Below are 18,422 nucleotides of genomic sequence, written 5' to 3'. Positions count from 1 at the left end.
CCATGATAGTTTCTCTGTTTTTTGCACAACTCCAAGTGGTGATGTCGCTTTAAAGCTCCAGTTCTGCAAGACATGCTTCCTTGGGAGCCAGCCCCCCTGTGCTCCATGGGGCTGACTACCCAGGAGAGCTGCCTGGCCTTGCTGTGAGAACCCACATCCCAAGCAGCCCTGGCATCTGTACCCCAGTTGCCCTCCAGTGTTTTATGTTCAACGGTGGTCCCAAATGTTTCTTAGAGCATCTCTTCTTTGAAAGAAAGAAACCAAAGTAGCAGGATGGCTTACAACACAAAGGATGGCACTGTGGTGGGAGACGTGGAAAGCTGGAGAGGGTAGGGTGGATCCAGATTTAGTCACACATAGAGGAGATCCATGGAAATCAATAGGACTTAAATGAATCCTAACTTAAGTCGCAATAGATTTCAGTGGGTCTCCTCTAAGTATGACGAAGTCTGGAGCCAACCTGATGTCTCACTTGTTTCATTTACAATCCTATACTGGTCTACTCAGAAGTAAGCTCCACTGACTTTCAGGTAAGTGCCTATCGGATTGCAACCATCTATTTTTGGCATTTTTAAGTAAAATATCTGCTAAGAAAAGAGAGAGGCTCACCAGCAGCTGACGTCGAAATCTGAGGGCGCCCTTCCTTCTTTCTCGGGGAAGAAGCGTTGCTGGATTCCTCCGGAGTCTCGCTCCGATCCGCAGCCAGCACGGTTAACTTCGCCGCGGGCGAGGCAGCCCAGGGCATAGCCCTGAGCAGGCCTCCCAGGAAGGGCACCTGGCGCTCGCTCCCGAAGCCTAGGAGGAGAGGCGCGCAGCGCGGACGCCTCTCCCCGGGGCAGCAAGCGGAGGTGAGGGGCTCCCGCGCCGGCTGCACCCCGGGCACCGCGAAACGGCCGCTTCTGCCCCGCCTGGCGGGGGCGCCGGAGCTCTCGAGGGCAGGCGCTGCCGCGGCAGAGACGGGAAGCGCTTCCTGACACGTGTTTCTCTTACGCAGCTGCGGAAACCGCGCGAGACCCATCAAGGGGGAAGAGGCATCGCTGCAGCTCTAAGCCCAACCCGCCCGAGGAAGAGCTCTGCGAAGCTCGGAAGCTTGCAAGATCTTACAACCGCCTCAGCTGGTCGGATGACAGATATCTGGGGCCATCCCGCCAGAGTTCTCACCTGAGCGGAAGCCCTACTGAATTCAGAGGCGAATTTCTGACTAAATATGCCTAGGATTGCGCTTTACGTCCCAGCTCACGGGGACCTACTTCGGAGTGAAGTAGGATTGAGCTCTGTCGTTGAAATTAATGGGACGTCGAAGTCCACTTTGGCTGCCTTGTGCCCACCGCTTTTATGCAGTAAGATGCCCCATCTCCAACAAGAAAAGCAAAACGTCTCCACCTTCTAAGCAAAGTTTGGTTTTATCAGGAATTTTTTTAATGTAGTTGGATAATTATAATGGCTTTGCATGTATGTGTGGTGATGAACCTCTTTTAATTATATTTCTAATTTTAAAAACCTCAGATTAGATTGGGGGGGTAGAGGTTAAGAGAGCAGTTTTGTATTATTTATGTGTGTGCATGCATGCCACACATACATGCACAAGGTTTTACTTTCAGTAATGCATATTTACTCAGAAGAACTCCCATTGTGTTCAATGGGGCTTGCAATCCTATGTCTGCTGACCTGGAGTAAGCCCTATTGAACTCAGTGGGACTTACTTCAGAGGAGGCATGCAGAGTTTCATTGTTGCGTTTTAACAGGGCAGAAGCTACAGACTTCTTGTCTAACTTTCTTATACATTTTTGTGAACAGGATAATAGAAAACATTATACCCTCATGAGGGGAAGGAACCTTTAGGAACTGCATGTGGAGGCAAGGCAGTGAGGAAATGATGTTGGGGATGGGGGGCACAGAAAGGACAAAATGAATTGGATGAGTAGCTTTGTCCTAAACGTTCAATTTTGAAAGAGGCATTGAGGCTCCCTTCCTAAACATATTTATGCTGAAGTAAGCCCTGTTTGATTTTGTTGGGAGCTTCCAATAAGCATGCTTCCGCTTGCAGCCTTATTTTAATTTCCAGTTGATCAGTTATAATGTTCCTTTGAACAATACCTTTCTTTCCTGTATCCAGAGGGATCCAGCAACCGTAAAATATTAGATTATAATGCTGATTTGATAAAGGAATGGACTATGCACTTGATATAGTATACATACTACACCAAGGTATAGACAGAGGGTTCTCATCTTTCCGTCTGCAGCAGCTAAACAGATGTGGGTGCGGTGAGTGCATAGATAGGAGGCTGCCTGGGAACCTATGCTGCCTTGAACTCCCTGGAGTGAGAATCCTGGGATATAAATGAAATGAAAAAATAAGCACACAGACAGTAACCACCACCAGGAGATGTACCCTTCTCTAGTCAAAAGAGGGTAACTGGATGGTGCTAATCTCCCCATCCCATTTAAGTCTTGTTTTAATTTTTAAAATCCTTTTTTTTGAATATCCAGCCCAAAGGGGCTTTTTTTTCTGTTTTTCAAAAGTGTTGTGCGCACACGTTGCAGATGTGTGGGCACAACACCCTTTCATTTGCTCAGTCCCACTTAAGCCAGTCAGATGGGCTTCCAAGTAAATGAGCTTGGTTAGGGTCAAGCAGTCAAAGCAGTGCTTGGGGGCGGGGGGTTCCCTTGAGGAAAAAGTTGCCAGGGCTCCCGCTTCCCCAGAAGGCCAGTTCTTAGCTTGAGCAGCTCTTCTCTCTAATCCCAGAGAAGGTTGTGGATACTCACTGGAGATGGAAGCACACTCTGCTGTACTGAGCCTGGGCGTGTGTGTCTCCTCAGAAGGAAGTAGAACTGAGTTCAATGGGAGTTACTCCCAGGGAAAGGAAGGCCTGTGAGTTCACTGGGGCTTACTGCTGAGTAGACGCGGATAGGATTGCTCTGTAGATGAAATAACTAGGACTTGCCAACCCTGAAGCCTCAGGCTGGCTAATACTGCCTTCAACCCCTGCCCATACTCAGACAAGCCTTCAGAAGTCTGAAGATTATTTTACCTCCTTTTTATGCAGATATAAACTCCACTGGCCACACCAGCTGGGGATGTTGGGAGTCCTAGTCCAATGCACCTGGGGGCACCAGGTTGAGGAAGGATATGGATGGGGAAAGGGAGCTTACAGGTTATTGATTAATGCCTCCTGCTTGTTGCCTACTTGCTTGGTTGTTGGTCTCTAATTTTAAAAAAGGGCCAAGTTTTGAGACTGCTCAGCATTTTGATTTGGAATAGTGGCACTTTTTACAGCTATTACTTCATATGCTCAGAGATCTAGGCCCAGTTTCAAAGCTAGCACAAACAGTATACTTCATATTTCACCAGGCAAGTGCAAAAACAGGTTTTCCCCCACAGAGGAAAATGTTTCTTGGGATTGCGTTTAGAATCCAACTTGGAACTGCGGAAATGCAATCTAGAATCCTCACATTCTAAAGTTCTGCGTTCTACACGACACAAGTTCTACCCCTACATACTTCATCTATGTTTTCTTCTAAAATTTAGGTCAGGAAGAGGCCGGTTTTCAATGTAGCCTTTTAAATTCAAATAAGACCCCCCCCCCCATATTATTCACTTCTAGGCTTCAAGGAAGAGAAAAGGGGGAGTTCATTACCCAGTGTCTAGATTAATTGCTTCGTTTGTGCACTCCACATCCAACTCCTTTTCTTGAGCTCCAGATTTTGTCTTCCAAGCTCAAAACTTGGATCCTGTGAAGTGATAATCTATCAGTCTAGAGCAAAAAGTCATCCCCTCAGCCCTGAATAATACCTACCAAGGTGGATGCTTTTGACCCAGACATATCTAAGGCCATCAGCCTGCCATTCTGACCAGGCTGCCTCTCTGACCAGCTTCACCCAAGCTACTACTACTGCTAGTTTCAAGTGCCAGTCTTCCACTGGGAATTGATCACCACAAGAGGATGTGCAGTGCAATCTGATGCATGCCTATTCAGAAGTAAGCCCCAGAGAGTCCAGTGGAGGTTACTCATAAGCAAATGGGTGTAGGATTGAACCTTAAGGGCTGCTGGGTTGTGTACGTGGAAGCTTACTTCTCTGTTACTGCAGCCTATGCTAAGCCACCCTGCCAGTCACTTGATTAAAAGACCAGAAATCTTCAAAAGAAATCAACAAAATAAATGAATGTACACCATTGAAGTTAATTAGATTTTTTTTAAAACGCTTAACTTTGGCTAGATTTGGACCTAAATTTTTATGGCTAAAAGAGAAACCTGAAATGCTTCTAGACACACTGGAATAATTGTTAAAACAGAATAGGAGACTCCAGCATCACAATCAGAACATATTTACCTGGAATTCAGCATAATTTAAAACCAATGGGATTGGGGGGGAATACATGTGGTGTTCCCTGCCCCCCCCTCCCAGTTGTGGGGGGACAGAGAAGGGCTGCAATGCTAGCTTTCCTGCAGCAGGATCCAGTCCCAGGCATATTTTCTCAGAAGTAACTTCCCTTGAGGCCAATGGGCTGTCCTCCCTAGTGAGTGAGTGTGTGTGTGTGTGGGGGGGGGGGGACAGACCTCTCTCAGCCCCTGCCATGATCGCAGCACATAACTCGCTCTGCAGACTCAGTAAAGTCTGAGAGACCCCCTCCCCCAAGAAGCAGGAGGTCTCCCTTTGAACTGCAGCCCTCAAGAGGCCCGCACCAATTGCCAAGGTAACCCCCACGCAGACACTCAGAGGTTGGTCCCACCGTGTGGGCTGGGGCAGAGCCTTCAAGACCTGGCCGCCCAAAGTTCTCCTGCACCTCCACGGAAAACGGAAGGCTCTCTGCAAGAAGACTCTGCGGCAGCGGCTCTTCCCCCACTTGGTGCCTCCATCTGAACACCCGGATCATCCTCGGCTGCGACTCTTCGCAAGAGCCCAAATGCACCTTGCTAGAATGCGACGTCCACATAGAAACCCGCCCAGCGGGTTTCTGAAATTTCTGAAATGCCGCCCCTCGAAGGTCTTGAACAAGGAAGTGCCTGCAGCGGAAAGCATGCGAGGGCACCCCAGGCTCATCAGAGCTGCATCCAGGCGGGGATGCTGCGCTTCCTCCACCTCACCACAGCCCTGCTGGCTGGAGATGATGGGAGTTGTAGTCCAAAGACATTGCCAGGTGGAGGAAGGCCGCATAGGGTTTTTCATACAACAGAAGGCAGCAATAAAAGCTTTGCACAACTCCCCATCCGTCCACCCCTCTACTGTCATTTTCCATTGTGGGGAGATGGAGAAACAACAACAAACTCTCTACTAAGTTACATGGCTGCAACATCAGTGCAAGAACGCTTATGGAATTACTTTGTTCCAGGACAGGAAAAATAGAACAAAGGAAGAGCCCCCCCATACATACAAATAGACACCAAATGGCCCTCCTCCTAGTCTCCCCAATTTTCAAGGAGGAGTTGAAACAACGCAATCCTATCCACAATGACCCCATTGCTCTAGAGTAAATAGGCATGGCAAGCAAGTAAACAGGCAAGCAAAAGGGGGGAAATTAAGACACATTTTTGACTAGCATTAAATGCAGAAAAAAGACATACAGATGAAGAAGGCTGGGGGGGATCTCCCCTTTACGCTTTGAAAGAGCCTTGGGGGTGGTGTTAAGGTGCAATAAACTGAGCACTTTTAACTGTTGTTAAAGGAGTGCATAACTGTCTGGACAGAGCCCTAATTTATTCGTGTCTAGATTCTGGAGCCTATAGAAGCACTGGGCTCTTCCTTGTTGTTCAGCTCTCTAGGTATTGCTCTTTTCTCGCTGAGTTCTAGAGGGGCCGCACCAGGAGGGCTTGGAATAGAATCCGCCCTTTAAACTCTGAAGCAGAATATTTGGATATCAACCACCCATTTTCTTCTGAAATTTCTAGAAGCACTTGTACTCATTCCTTCTTCCCGTTTTAGGAATAGGCAATGAACTTCCCGGGGTTTTGTTCCTAGAATTTAGAAGCGAATAATTGACTACGGAAAAGGCGGGAGGGAGCTCATTTCTTCTTTTACTTCTAAAGGACTCATACTCTTTTCCTGCCCTACATTCTAGAGGAAAATGCAAAAACCATACCAATCCTTCTTCCTTACATTCTAGAAGCGAATAGGGGATATATATGTCAGGTGTTGGCTTTTGCTTGAATTCTAGAAAAGCCTTTTTCTTACCTGAACTCTAGAAAATGCAGACATTTTTATTATATTCTGGAGAAGACTAGGGTGCTCCTTCCTTCCTTGAATTTTGAAGGTACGTTTACAGGAAAGAGGTTCTGGGGATTACTTCCTTGCCTTATAAAGAAGAAATAACAACTTTGGAAGGAAATATATAGAAATTTGATCAGGAGACATTGAAGAGGGGTTTTTTTTTGTAGTGAGGAGAGGGAATGGACAAGCAACCATGACAAATTGAGAGTAGATGAGAAGATACTTTTATGTACACACACACACACACACACACACACCCTGGGTCTGTTTTGCTGTTACATCTATTATTTATCAGAGAATGAAAAGCAGACAGATTAAATGTATAAGGTGCCCTTTAAAAAGAACAATGAGGAAAAAGGCAGTGATGGGAGGGCGGAAGAAAGGAAGGGATGTGATAAAGGTTTATTGATTGAGCAATAGAGAGAAAAATGCGTAGCTATCAGGCTTTTCCGTTACATCTGTTCTTCCATTCATATTATACCTGGTGTCGCTGCCCCACGTCTTCCTTTCTGTACTACGCTAATTCGCCAAACAGCGCGACCGTAAAATCCAAATATTGCTCCGGCTTCTCTCGCCTCTTTTCAAGCTCCTCCGCATGAACTTCCTTCGGAGCTCCCCGGGTCCGCCGCTCCGCTCCGCTCCCCTCCCCTGCCGATTTAGAGGCGAAGGCGGCGGAGCGCCCCCCCGGCCCTAACGCAGATTCCCGCGTGGCTTGGGGGATGACAGAAGCACGTCCCGCGCTCGCTCTGGGTTTCCCGGAGCAGACTTTTAACCCCCTCCGGTCGGGGACGAAACAAAGAGCGGCGGGAATCGTTCCGCCACAACACGAGGCAAGAGAGAGGTCCTCGTCTCCCCGCCGCCGAATTTTCTGCCCGTCCAGCGCACCAGGCGCGACGCCTGCCCTCCCGCCTCCAGCCCTTCCGGAGGGACGGCTTGGCCCCCGCGGCCCTCGGCCTGCGCGTCCGAGGGCCGGCGCCTGACGCGGGGCTCCCTCGAGCCCCGCGGGGCGGCGGCCTAGCCAGCCAGTCCTGCTGGGGCGCAGCCGCCAAGGGGCGGCCTGTCAAAGCTTCGGCCCGCGTCCCCCTCCGACGCGCCGCCCTCCCGAGCGAGGAGAAAGGCGGCCGCTCGAGCGGAGCTGAACGCGGCGGCGGCGGCCCGCGGGGAAGGGCGCTGGGCGCGCTCGCCGCCCGCCTCTCCAGCTGCGGGGCGCTGCTGAGGAGATGGCGGGGTGTGGAGAGCCTCGCGGGGCCGGGACAGCCGGAGAGGCCCGGCCCCCTCCCAGCAGAACACGACGACGACCACAGAGCCGGACGGAGAGCTGCGGCGGCCTCGCCAGCCCAGCCCAGCCCAGCCGCGCGCGCCCACAGCGAGCGCGAGCGAGGAGAGCGGCCATCTTGAAAGCGGTGCGCGGGGGAGGTGGAGAGGGAAGCCGGGGGCGGGGGGACAAAGGGGCGCAGGGCTGCCGGAGCAGGAGCGGCGCTGCCCCGGGGGGGGCGCACGCCCTACCTGATCCCGGATCCTCTCTGGGGGCGCCGACGCAGCGAAATAGGGGACGGAAACAAAGCGCCCCACGCCTTCCGCCCCACGTACGCCGGCCGAGCTCCGATGGAAGGAGATGCATGTACAGATGGGCAGAGACCCTCCGAGCGGCGGTCCCGCCTCTCGCTGCTGGGCTACAGGAGGGGGAGGGAGGGAAGGAAGGCGGCGGAGGGGCCCTCCCCCTCTCCTCCGGACGGAGAGCCCCGCCCCTTTGGGGGGCCTCACGTGACTTCATTCCTTGAGGGTGTTTGCAAAGGAGCCAAGACCCTGGGAAAAAAAGGCGGCGGGGTGGAAGAGGGGACGCGCAGTCTAGGGTCTTCTCCGCCTCGGTCTTGAGGCAGACAAACTTCGCATCCAGACAGTACGGAAACAGCCCCCCACCCCTGACAGCCAGACTGCAAACACGCCGAGTTGCTCTCAGCCGGAGCCAGACGAAATTTGGAAGGGCAGCGACCTCCTTCGGCTGTGTGGGGATGCTGATGCTAGGAACAAAAGCGACGGCGTTGCGCCCCCACGGCCCGGGCCTGGCCCTTTGCTGGAGGAAAAAGGTACAGGGCGAAGTGGTGAAGGAAGGGAAGGGGGAGTAGACACCCGTATTATTTGTCGCCCCTCGTTAAACAAAACCCAGCTGTTTAGTCTATGGATTACACAAAAGGACGACAGTACAGACGTGTTTTCGGTTCTGATACAAGGTGTGAGGGTTTTTAAAAAATATGTTACTGTCTGGATCCTCCTCGTTAATTAACTTCCAATTCAGCCCCCACCGTTTTTACATGCACTTCCAAGAAGGCGTGGTTTGGTTGAAGGTTGAACAATTGTCACGTGAATAAAGATTCAATGAATTCTAAATACAACTTAACTACAATTCCGCGGTACAACTCAACGCAGCCATTAAAAGTGACAGGAAGGAATTAGGAAGGACTTAAAAGAAAGCGAGAACACAGACAAACGAAAAACAACACCCACCTTCTCCCAGGTGTCGGTATTTTTATAAAGGCACCTATGGACACCAAGGAGGGGTACATACTCTCACTCCCATAGTAAAAGGTTTACTAAAAGTCCGACCTCATCAAACGCAACCTTTATAACCTCTCATTTCTTAACGAATCCACAATCATAAAAGAAACCAATAAGACATCTTGCAAAGCCGGAATGGAAATAAAGCTGGGAAACTGCAGATTATGGTTTTTTTGCAGTGAGAAATGACCCACTTTTAGGGCGTGTAGATTAAAATTACGATCTTAAAACACAGCTGGGCACCATTCCAGATGTGTGCTCTAATCAGCCGACTTTAAAATATAGACCGCTTAGCACCTACCAAGGCAATGTGAATACTATATGAACGTTATATCAAGTCCACAGCATAACACTTCCTTTCACTCTGAAACACTGCGAACGATGGGATTTACTCCCAAGTGAATGTTTGTGGGTGTAAACATCCCATTGATGATTTAGAAAATATACTATCTGTGTTAGGGAATCGATTGTAAGCCCCAGCTGTTTTAATTTGCTTCGCATGAGTAGATTTCTCTGAGAGATGGCAGGGTTTATTTGAACCTTCGTTTCCCCGCTCCACTTTCTAATCGTTTCCCAGGGGAGAATGGAATTATGCTGGAGAAGGAGTCAGTTTTGCGCAAGAATCCGTAGTCCAAAGTAAAATCCTTGCTCCTTTATTGCTCTGGTTCCAAAGGTCCAGAGGGCTAGCCCCTCTTAGTCTGTAGCGGCAAAAACAACAGAGTCTCGTGACACCGTAAAGACTAACCAATTCATTATGGCATCGTAAGCTTTTCGAGGAGTCCACTTTTCTGACGAAGTGGACTAGTCCACCATAGGTTATGACGCCATAATAAAACCCACTATTCGTGAATGTTCTCGTGTAGTTGCAGTTATTAGAGACATCATGGACATCAAAAAACCAGCTGTGTTGGCGGGAACTCGAGATTATTTAAAACAGCCACGTCTCGCTCTTGAGTAGTACTATAAAGGCCGATCGCTTCTCTCCCCACGTTTTTCATGCACATTTATGTGTGGACAAGAGATTAGAGTCCTCACGAATTATGAATGCGAGGTGATTGGCATGTGCGGATTCTCCAGTTCGCGCTAGTGATTATGATTTCAGACCCAGGTGGTGATAGCTACTGCGGAATTAATCCTGAATAAAGGACTACTGTGAATTGGTGTGGACTAATTCTGATATGGAATCTGGCTAATTGCCGTCAGTTCGGAACTAAGGAAGCTGATCCCGAATTAATGCAGGGTGTTTTTTTCCTTTTGTGCGTGCGTGTGTGATTTAGTATAAATTAACCACTTTGGCTGAGTGTCGCATTTCCCCCTCCACATTTCCCCTCCATTGGGGTTTATGAAGTTGCCGTCACCATCCTTGAAGCAGTGGCAACGGTCGGAGGCGACCAAAGCCAAGGGACATGCGGCTGGATTCTGTAGTGATCTTCATTGGACCATTGAAGTAAATGTGCGCCTATACCTGGATTGGATCGAGTCATTTGAATGAAGGCTGGGATTTCGCCGGGCGGTGTTGATGGTTCAGTGGTCAGTGGCAGCACTAGAAAAAACTATTGGAGGGGGGGCATAGAAGGGGCAAAATGCCTTTGGCAGGGAGGTGAGTTTGTGAAAAGTGCATTTCTTTCAAGTAAGTACAGGGGTCCACCAGCAACGGGAGACGAGCCACTTGTCCGTGTGCGTAGGGGGGGGGGGCTCGCCCTTCCCCCTCTGGTGCCGCCTACATCAGTGGAACAGTCTCCCCGCTGGCCATGAGAACCCCGAAGGCGCGTCTGTCTTTCTGTCTACTCTAGGTCTGAAGAAAGTGGGGAGCAGCCATACCTCGGTGGGTAATGTTTTTTGGGGGGGTGGAGGTCCTGTGGTCTTATGAATCCCACTTCTTACGCACGTAGTTTTGAAAGGAAGAAAGACCAGAACGGTGAATGGGGATACACAAACAAATGTGAAGGAAATGGATCGAGGGAGGCGGCCGGAAGACAGGATGCTGGGGCAGGACGAACAAGTCCTGATGCTTCGGAATGGCGCGGGCGGTCCTTGAAGACCGAGAAGACGGGAGAACAATGGGCGGGCGGGCGGGCCCGGCGGCGTAAGGTAGACCGAGCCGTGGCGGAGAGGACAGCGGCCCGGAGGAGGGGACGGACGGGCCTGTTTGTTCACAAGGGGACAGTCCCACCTGCCGTCTCCAAGGAGGCAGCCTCCAGCTGTGTTCTGGCTGGGGATTATGGGAGTTGTGATCCCACACTGGTTGGGGAAGGGCGAGAGATCTGCTTCGATCCTTCGACTCGCGACTTCTCTTCCCATCCCCGTTTCTGGTCTCAGTTCCGCTCCAAGAGCCACCCGCGCAGACTCCGCAGCCCTCAGCCACAGCGCCCGGCTCGCCTTCTGAGGGAAGCCTCGCTCTCCGCTTGCCGCTTCTCTGGCTATCAAAAGATGGGCGGCGGCGAGAGGGGTCAGCAGGGCGTTGCCAGTGGCGCAATTGGGCCATCTTAGACTCCGGACTTAACGGTCGTACAGCCCCTCTGCCCCCTTCAAACGGAAGCGTCGGTGGCTAAACTGAAGTGTGGCAAACCAGCCCGTCCGGGTCGGCCCCTGCTGCTCACGCTGCTGCGGGAGGCCTGGAGTCCTGCCCCGGTCCCTTGTGCTTTGCCTTCCTCCGGCCGTCGCCGGTGCGCCACAAGACCCCTGCGTGGGGCCGAAGGGAGGACCGTGGCAGCCGCTGCGGGAGTGCAGGCAGGATTCGGACCGAAGCGCCAGGACGCCGGATGCGCGGGATTGCCCCCGACCCCGGCTTCCGTGCTCCCTCTGCGCCGAACTGCAGCCCTCGCGGGAGCTCCGGAGAAGCGGATTGCCCCTGCAACAAGAGATGGCGGTGCGCGGCCCCGCTCGTGCTGCGCGTCTTTGCGGGCGGCTTGGTCTTGAATGGGCACCGAAGACCCCGTAGATGCACGACGCGACCCGCGCCTTGCGGAGGTGAAAGCTGCGAGAACCGGGTTCTCGGTCTGGATGACCTTCCGGGCTCTCCGGGGGGCGTGGCTCCGGGGACTGTCAGGATGAGGTTTCAGTTGTCCCGACACCCCTGGGCCACTCCAGAGCTCTGCCTCTAGTGACAGCAGATATCGGGATTCAAAGGAAGCCCTGGTAATTCTGAAGAATGTTGGAAATGGGTTGCAATAAAATCACAGCCAGTCCTCCACTTAGTCCAAAAATGACTTCAGTTTCCCTGCTCTAGGAAGAAAGTTCTGAGACCAGTCGGTCTGACCTCTTTGGGACGGTGATGTAACAGTGTGATTCTACAAAATGCTGACTCCGAAGTTAGCTAGCCGAGTCTGTGGTACTACTCTGGAGTAGACGTGGTGTTGACTGCAGCCTTGAAGGCTGGCTTATCTCCCAGTATTGTTGTTGTTGTTCAGTCGTTCAGTCGTGTCCGACTCTTCGTGACCCCATGGACCATAGCACGCCAGGCCTTCCTGTCCTGCGCTCTCTCCCGGAGCGTGCTCAGGTTCATATTCATTGCATCCGTGATGCTATCTAGCCATCTCATCCTCTGCCGTCCCCTTCTCCTTTTGCCTTCAGTCTTTCCCAGCATCAGGGTCTTTTCCAGGGAGTTTTCTCTTCGCATTAGGTGGCCAAAATATTGGAGCTTCAGCTTCATTATCTGTCCTTCCAGTGAGCACTCAGGGTTGATTTCCTTTAGGATGGACTCATTTGACCTCCTTGCAGTCCAGGGCACTCTTCTTCTCCAGTATAGTACTGGAGTCTTCTCCAGTATAGTATCTCCCAGTATAGCGTCCTCTTATCCCCACCACCTTCTCAGGGCCATCCACTAACATGCGTTAACAGTAAAACCCTATAGGTGTGTTCTCAGAATTAAGTCCCATAGAGTTCACTGGTACACACTGGTTAAGTGTGTATAGGATTGTAGCCTTAGTCCCAGTCGGAAGCTAGTGCCTCAGTGGTTTCCCTTTTTAGGCACCCCCTTTCTAGTCTGAATCTTTCTAGAAAAAGAATCTTTTTGATCTGCTCTCTTTCCTGGGGCGAGGAAGAGAGAGGGTGGGAGGAGTTTGAACAGGAGCAAGCAATATTGCGAAATACAAATTTTAAAGTTGGATTCTATAGAGGCATAATTACCAATCACATCTTAAATGCCTTAATGTTCTGTTGAGTAGAATGAAAAAAATAATTCTGCATAAATTGAGAGTGTTCATATGGACTGGCTTTCCCCAGCATGGTGGCAGGGCACCAGACTGGTCTGTAAACTTGTAGAAGTTACCAGGGGATCGTCACCACCCGATGAAGAATGCTGCCTAACTCCAAAGTTCGGTTACTTACAAGACAACATGCAGCACAATCCTATTCAGATTTATTCAGGAGTACATTTCAAAGGGGCTTACTCCCAAATAAGTGAGCATAAGATTATAGCAGTAGCCCTCTCCTATCTTTTGTTTCTCTCAGGCCAAGAACATGTAAATTGAAAGCACAGGGTTTTTCTTTTCTTTTTGTTCAGCAAAGAGCAGCTTATACACTCAACAGAACCAAATGGCAAAACTTTTTCTAGTCTGGACCTCCACAAATGTTCTCACTGACAAAATTCCGCACAGAGAGAAAGCTAGTATATTTAGAAATACAAAGACAAATGAAGAACACCGAAAGTGTGACCCCCCTGCCTCCTTCTTATTTATGTATACAATCTGAAATGTCACTCAGCTACACAGACTAAAAGTTGGTCTGAAAGTTCTTGGGTGTTTGATCCTGATCACACGCAAGCGGCTATGTAGGTCAGTGAAGCATCGTTAAGGATGCTTCACAGACCGCCTGAGGATCGGGTCCACCTCCACGACGACGACGAGTACCTTCCTGTTTTAAGGACCGCAGAGGGAAATCTATAATTCTCAATTACACCCTTGGTTAGCAGATAATTCTGTTTTGGCTGAAGGCACGAAGTTCTCTGGGGAAAGGGGCCGACACTTTCGACACACATGCCCCTCATCCTCCAAACGCTGGGGAGAGGCTCCGGGCCGCGCAACCCGACGCACGTTTACTCGGAGGCGCGTTCCTGCGTGGAGCTTGTTTCCGAGGAAGTGTGGCTAGGATTGCAGACAGAATGGGATTCCATTGAGCGGACCTTTCCTTCCGTAAGGGTACAATCCTATGCATGTTTAGAGAGACAAAAGTCCTACAACTCCCAGCATGTCCCAGCCAGCATGGCTGGTTGGGGCATGCTGGGGGCTGACAAAATATGCATAGGATTGCACTCTAAACCGGCTTTCCTGAGGGCTGGATTCCGTTCATTCCACCCCGCGCAGAATCCTTGACAGGTGGAGCGTCTGGGGCGAACCTTTTGTTTCGTGGGCAAAGATGCATCTGTGAAAACGTCCATCTTTGGAGGCTCGGTAAAGGCCGGGGCTGGCCGTGTGACCAGGGCCTAACTTTGGAGAGCGGCGCGGGGGAGCCCTCGCAGGCCGAGGGCAGATCCGACACCGGGGCTGTGGTCGGGGCACCTCCCAGCGGGGGGCGGGGCCAGGGCTGCGGCAGCATGGGGGCTCACAGCCTTCTCGCCAGGACCTGGGCCTTCGCAGAGGCTCATCGCGACGCTTCAGAATGGGGAAAGACCTGCACAAAAGCTAGGAGGCCGCCGAGCGATCCGTGGCTGGAGAACGAGAGGGGGCCGGAGTGGAGGTTCCCCACCCCTATTGCGGAAAGGCTCTCTTTTGCCTCCCCACCGGCCCACCCCAAAGATGCCACCGAGGGTTATTCGCTCCGTGGCGCCATTGTCCTCGCCGCGCCTTCCAGAGATGCGCCCGCGTCACCTGGGTTCTTCTCGCTCGCTGCACATCAGCCAAACTCCCCCAGTGAGTCGGGACCGGTTTGTACTTTCGGCGGAATCACGCCGTCAAGTTTTCCACTTGTAGAAACTTTCCACTCTGGGCTACGAGGGGGGAAGCGCGCAGCCTCGCCCTCAAGGCTATTTTCCTAAGCGGGGGGAGCCGTCGTCGTAGGAAGAGTCATCCAAATAGGCGACCCTCTCCCACCCGCATCCCGAAATGGGACAGTCCGAGCAAGGCTCCGCGCTGTACTCCGCCGAATGCGCGAGGTCGCCGCGGTTGCTCTGCTGCCGCTGTGCGCCCCCCCCCCCGACTCCGCGCCCCGAAGGGCTGGGCAACGCGCACAAGTGCCTCTTCCACAGCAGGGAACGGCGCACCGCTGGACGGTGACGGCCCCTGACTGTGGGAAGCGAAGAACCACCTCCGCCTCCATAGCCACACCCCCGAAGCCCTCACTACCTTCATTAGTCAACCCACCGCCCATCGAAGTCGCGGGAGCAACGCGAGGCCGCCCGCCGAGGCCGCGATCAAAAGGCCGCCTTGGCCGGAGCCGTGTGGCCGGCCGCTCCCCCAGTAACGCGGCGCAGAATCGCTCTTCACTCCGCACCCCCGCGTGGGTGAGAGAGAGGGGACGCGCCGGCTGGGGCGGCCCTTCTCCGCCTGCGCTTCTGCCCGACCGAGGGCTCTGCAGTGACCGTGCAGTGCATTCTCCTTGGGCCAAAGGAGGGCTGGCTCCAAGAAGAGACCTGCCTGGCCATGAAACGCGAGATAAAGCCGCCACGCCTGGAACCCGGAGCGCAGCAGCACAGCGGCCGCTCGCGCAGGCCCTGGAACAGAAGCCCAGGGCGGGCGGCTGGGCCCCAGACCCGCTCGCGCCGGGAGCAGGCCCGCTGCAGCCGATGGGATAAGCCAGGCACGGCTGCCGTCCCGCTGACTTCAGCGAGTCTCTTCTAAGGACGGCTAAATCTGGATCCCACCCAGCAGCGTCGTTGTGCGGGAGGGGCCGGCAGGGACCGCGACGGCGCGATCCCCGCTCGAGCAGAGGCGCCGCAGCCGTGGAGGGGCGCCGCCCAGCGGGCTCGAGCGAGGCAGCTTCAGGGCGAGTGGCGAAGCCCCCGGCCGCGGCTGGCGGCGGAGGAGCCGTGCCGGGCTGCTCCGCTCCCGCGCCGGGCCCCACCCTGGCGCTGGGTCTCCCGCGCGAGCGTTTGCGCCGCCCTCGCCGAGGAAGGCGGCGGCGAGACGCCCGTCGCGAGCGCCACAGACGCGGTGCCGCAGCGGCATTCGGGCGGAGGCGCGCTCCGCCCCGCCGCCCTAATGGGAAGGCGCCGAGAGCCGCCTCTCCGCGGCCGGACACGGCCTCCTTCAGGGCCGCCAGCCAGAAGGGCCCGCGCAGGGAAGGAGAGGCCGGGAAAGTTGCCGGAGCAGAGCCGAGGGGAGACGCCCGGCTCGCCCGCCACGCGCCGCTGCTCCCTCACAGCTGCCCATTGCTGACGCACCTGTGGGTCGTGTTCCGCGCTCTCCCGGGCCACCCCGCGGCCTTGCTCCCTGCGCCGTTTCCAGAGGACGCGCACTGAAGCATGTCAAGCTTGCTATCTGTGGCAAGCACCGTAGGCTTGCTAGTCGGTCTCTGTGGCGCAATCGGTTAGCGCGTTCGGCTGTTAACCGAAAGGTTGGTGGTTCGAGCCCACCCAGGGACGGCATTGTTCCTTTTAACCTGCATTTAATTTCTCAACCGGGTTTGCATTTTCATATCGATGCACAATATGTACACAGTCATATGATTGAGCTCTCATATTGATTCTATGGTATATATACTTATTCTACCTAGATTATACATAATTTTATTTTTAAATTCTTGGTTCCATCCCTCCTAAAGTAGGAAAAGGGGAAAAAGGCAGTTTCATCATTCAGAAACACCCCTCTCCAACTTCCTCCAGCTCTGTTCTGACAGCCCATAAACATAAGAACATAAGAAGAGCCCTGCTGGATCAGGCCAACTGTCCATGTAGTTCAGCATTCTCTTCACACAGTGGCCAACCAGCTGCCCACGGGACACCCACAAGCAGGACCCAAGTGCAACAGCACCCTCCCACCCATGTTCCCCAGCAACTGGTGTGCGTAGGCTCACTGCCCCTGGTACTGGAGGTAGGACACAACCATCAGGACTAGTAGCCATTGATAGCCAAGGATTTATCTAACCCCCTTTTAAAGCCATCCAAATTGGTGGCCATCCCTACATCTTGGGGTAGCGAATTCCATAGTTTAACTATGCACCGTGTGAAGAAGCCCTTCCTTTTATCTGTCCTGAGACAATGATGAAGCAGGCTTCTCTTCTAGTGGACAAAATAACTTTTGCGTAGGAATGAAGAACTAAATCAAACAGAAAAGGCAAGACATGAAGTTCTAGGACTACTTGACAAATTAAAAATTAACAAGTCACTGGATGGATACACCTGAGAGGTCTTAAACAACTCAAGCGTGAAACTGTTGATCACCTGATAACAATATGGAACTTGTTGCTAAAATGCCAAAATGCTTTTAAACATCCACATTGGCAGTTCTCAAGCTTTTTCTTTTTGAGGATCACCTGAAAAATCGCTGGAACCTTGGCAGAGCACTTGATAAGCTTTCTCTTTGTTCTACAAATCATATCACATATATCACCCATATTTTCATAACATATTTTCTTCGATGCCAGCATCATTGCCAGAACCGGTGCCATATTAAGAACACAGGTTCCTAGGCGAGGCTACTGAGAAGGCCCCATTTATTATGAAAATCACAGGCCCTGGATCAGTTTTGTTAAACTGTTATCCAGCCAAACTGTTGCAGGTACAGATATTGTGACCAAACCCCAAATAAGGAGGCAAGACACAGAAAGGCTGGGTAAACTTGGGCCACAATGTTGTTATATGTTGTTGTTCAGTCGTTCAGTCGTGTCCGACTCTTCGTGACCCCATGGACCATAGCACGCCAGGCCTTCCTGTCCTGCGCTCTCTCCCGGAGCGTGCTCAAGTTCATATTCATTGCATCCGTGATGCTATCTAGCCATCTCATCCTCTGCCATCCCCTTCTCCTTTTGCCTTCAGTCTTTCCCAGCATCAGGGTCTTTTCCAGAGAGTTTTCTCTTCGCATTAGGTGGCCAAAATATTGGAGCTTCAGCTTCATTATCTGTCCTTCCAATGAGCACTCAGGGTTGATTTCCTTTAGGATGGACTGATTTGACCTCCTTGCAGTCCAGGGGACTCGTAAGAGTCTTCTCCAGCACCACAGTTCGAAAGCATCAATTCTTCGGCGCTCAGCCTTCCTTATAGTCCAGCTCTCACAGCCATACATTACTACTGGGAAAACCATAGCTTTGATTATACGAACCTTTGTCGGCAAGGTGATGTCTCTGCTTCTGACTATGCTGTCTAGGTTGGCCATAGCTTTCCTCCCAAGGAGCAAGCGTCTTTTAATTTCATGGCTACAGTCACCGTCTGCAGTGATCTTGGAGCCCAAGAAAGTAAAATCTGTCACTGCTTCCATTTCTTCCCCTTCTATATGCCAGGAAGTGATGGGGCCAGATGCCATGATCTTCGTTTTTTTCATGTTGAGTTTCAAACCAGCTTTTGCACTCTCCTCTTTCACCCTCAACAAGAGGCTCTTGAGATCCTCTTCGCTTTCTGCCATTAGGGTGGTATCGTCTGCATATCGGAGGTTGTTGATAATTCTCCCAGCAATCTTAATTCCGACCTCTGATTCATCCAACCCGGCATTTCTCATGATGTACTCTGCATATAAGTTAAATAAGCAGGGTGACAATATGCAGCCTTGTCGTACTCCTTTCCCAATTTT

The 18,422-nt window shown here is 52.1% G+C and overlaps 1 protein-coding gene and 1 non-coding gene across 5 annotated transcripts in view; one reads left to right on the top strand and one right to left on the bottom strand.

Moving 5' to 3' along the window:
• The window catches only part of PCGF2 (polycomb group ring finger 2), a 79,742-nt gene extending 63,550 nt beyond the window's left edge, over window positions 1–16,192 (bottom strand). Inside the window, exon 1 of one of the 4 annotated variants that reach the window (XM_084857236.1) lies at window positions 16,082–16,192. In XM_084857236.1, coding sequence (XP_084713362.1) covers window positions 16,082–16,164 — 83 coding nt within the window. In that variant the 5' untranslated portion in view covers window positions 16,165–16,192. Of the gene's footprint in view, window positions 1–609; window positions 1,137–6,688; window positions 7,184–7,713; window positions 7,940–16,081 lie in introns of those variants that run through there. The other 3 variants (XM_084857237.1, XM_084857238.1, XM_084857239.1) reach the window with 3 other exon arrangements.
• A 16-nt stretch (window positions 16,193–16,208) lies between these two features.
• On the top strand, window positions 16,209–16,282 carry TRNAN-GUU (transfer RNA asparagine (anticodon GUU)). The gene has a single exon. It is a non-coding gene; the product is annotated as a tRNA-Asn (tRNA).
• The last annotated feature ends 2,140 nt before the right edge of the window (window positions 16,283–18,422 follow it).

This window comes from Heloderma suspectum, chromosome 5 (assembly GCF_057233095.1).
Source record: "Heloderma suspectum isolate Gila_16-S chromosome 5, 16-S_ref, whole genome shotgun sequence".
Taxonomy (NCBI): domain Eukaryota; kingdom Metazoa; phylum Chordata; class Lepidosauria; order Squamata; family Helodermatidae; genus Heloderma; species Heloderma suspectum.
This window is presented reverse-complemented; position numbering and strand designations above follow the sequence as displayed.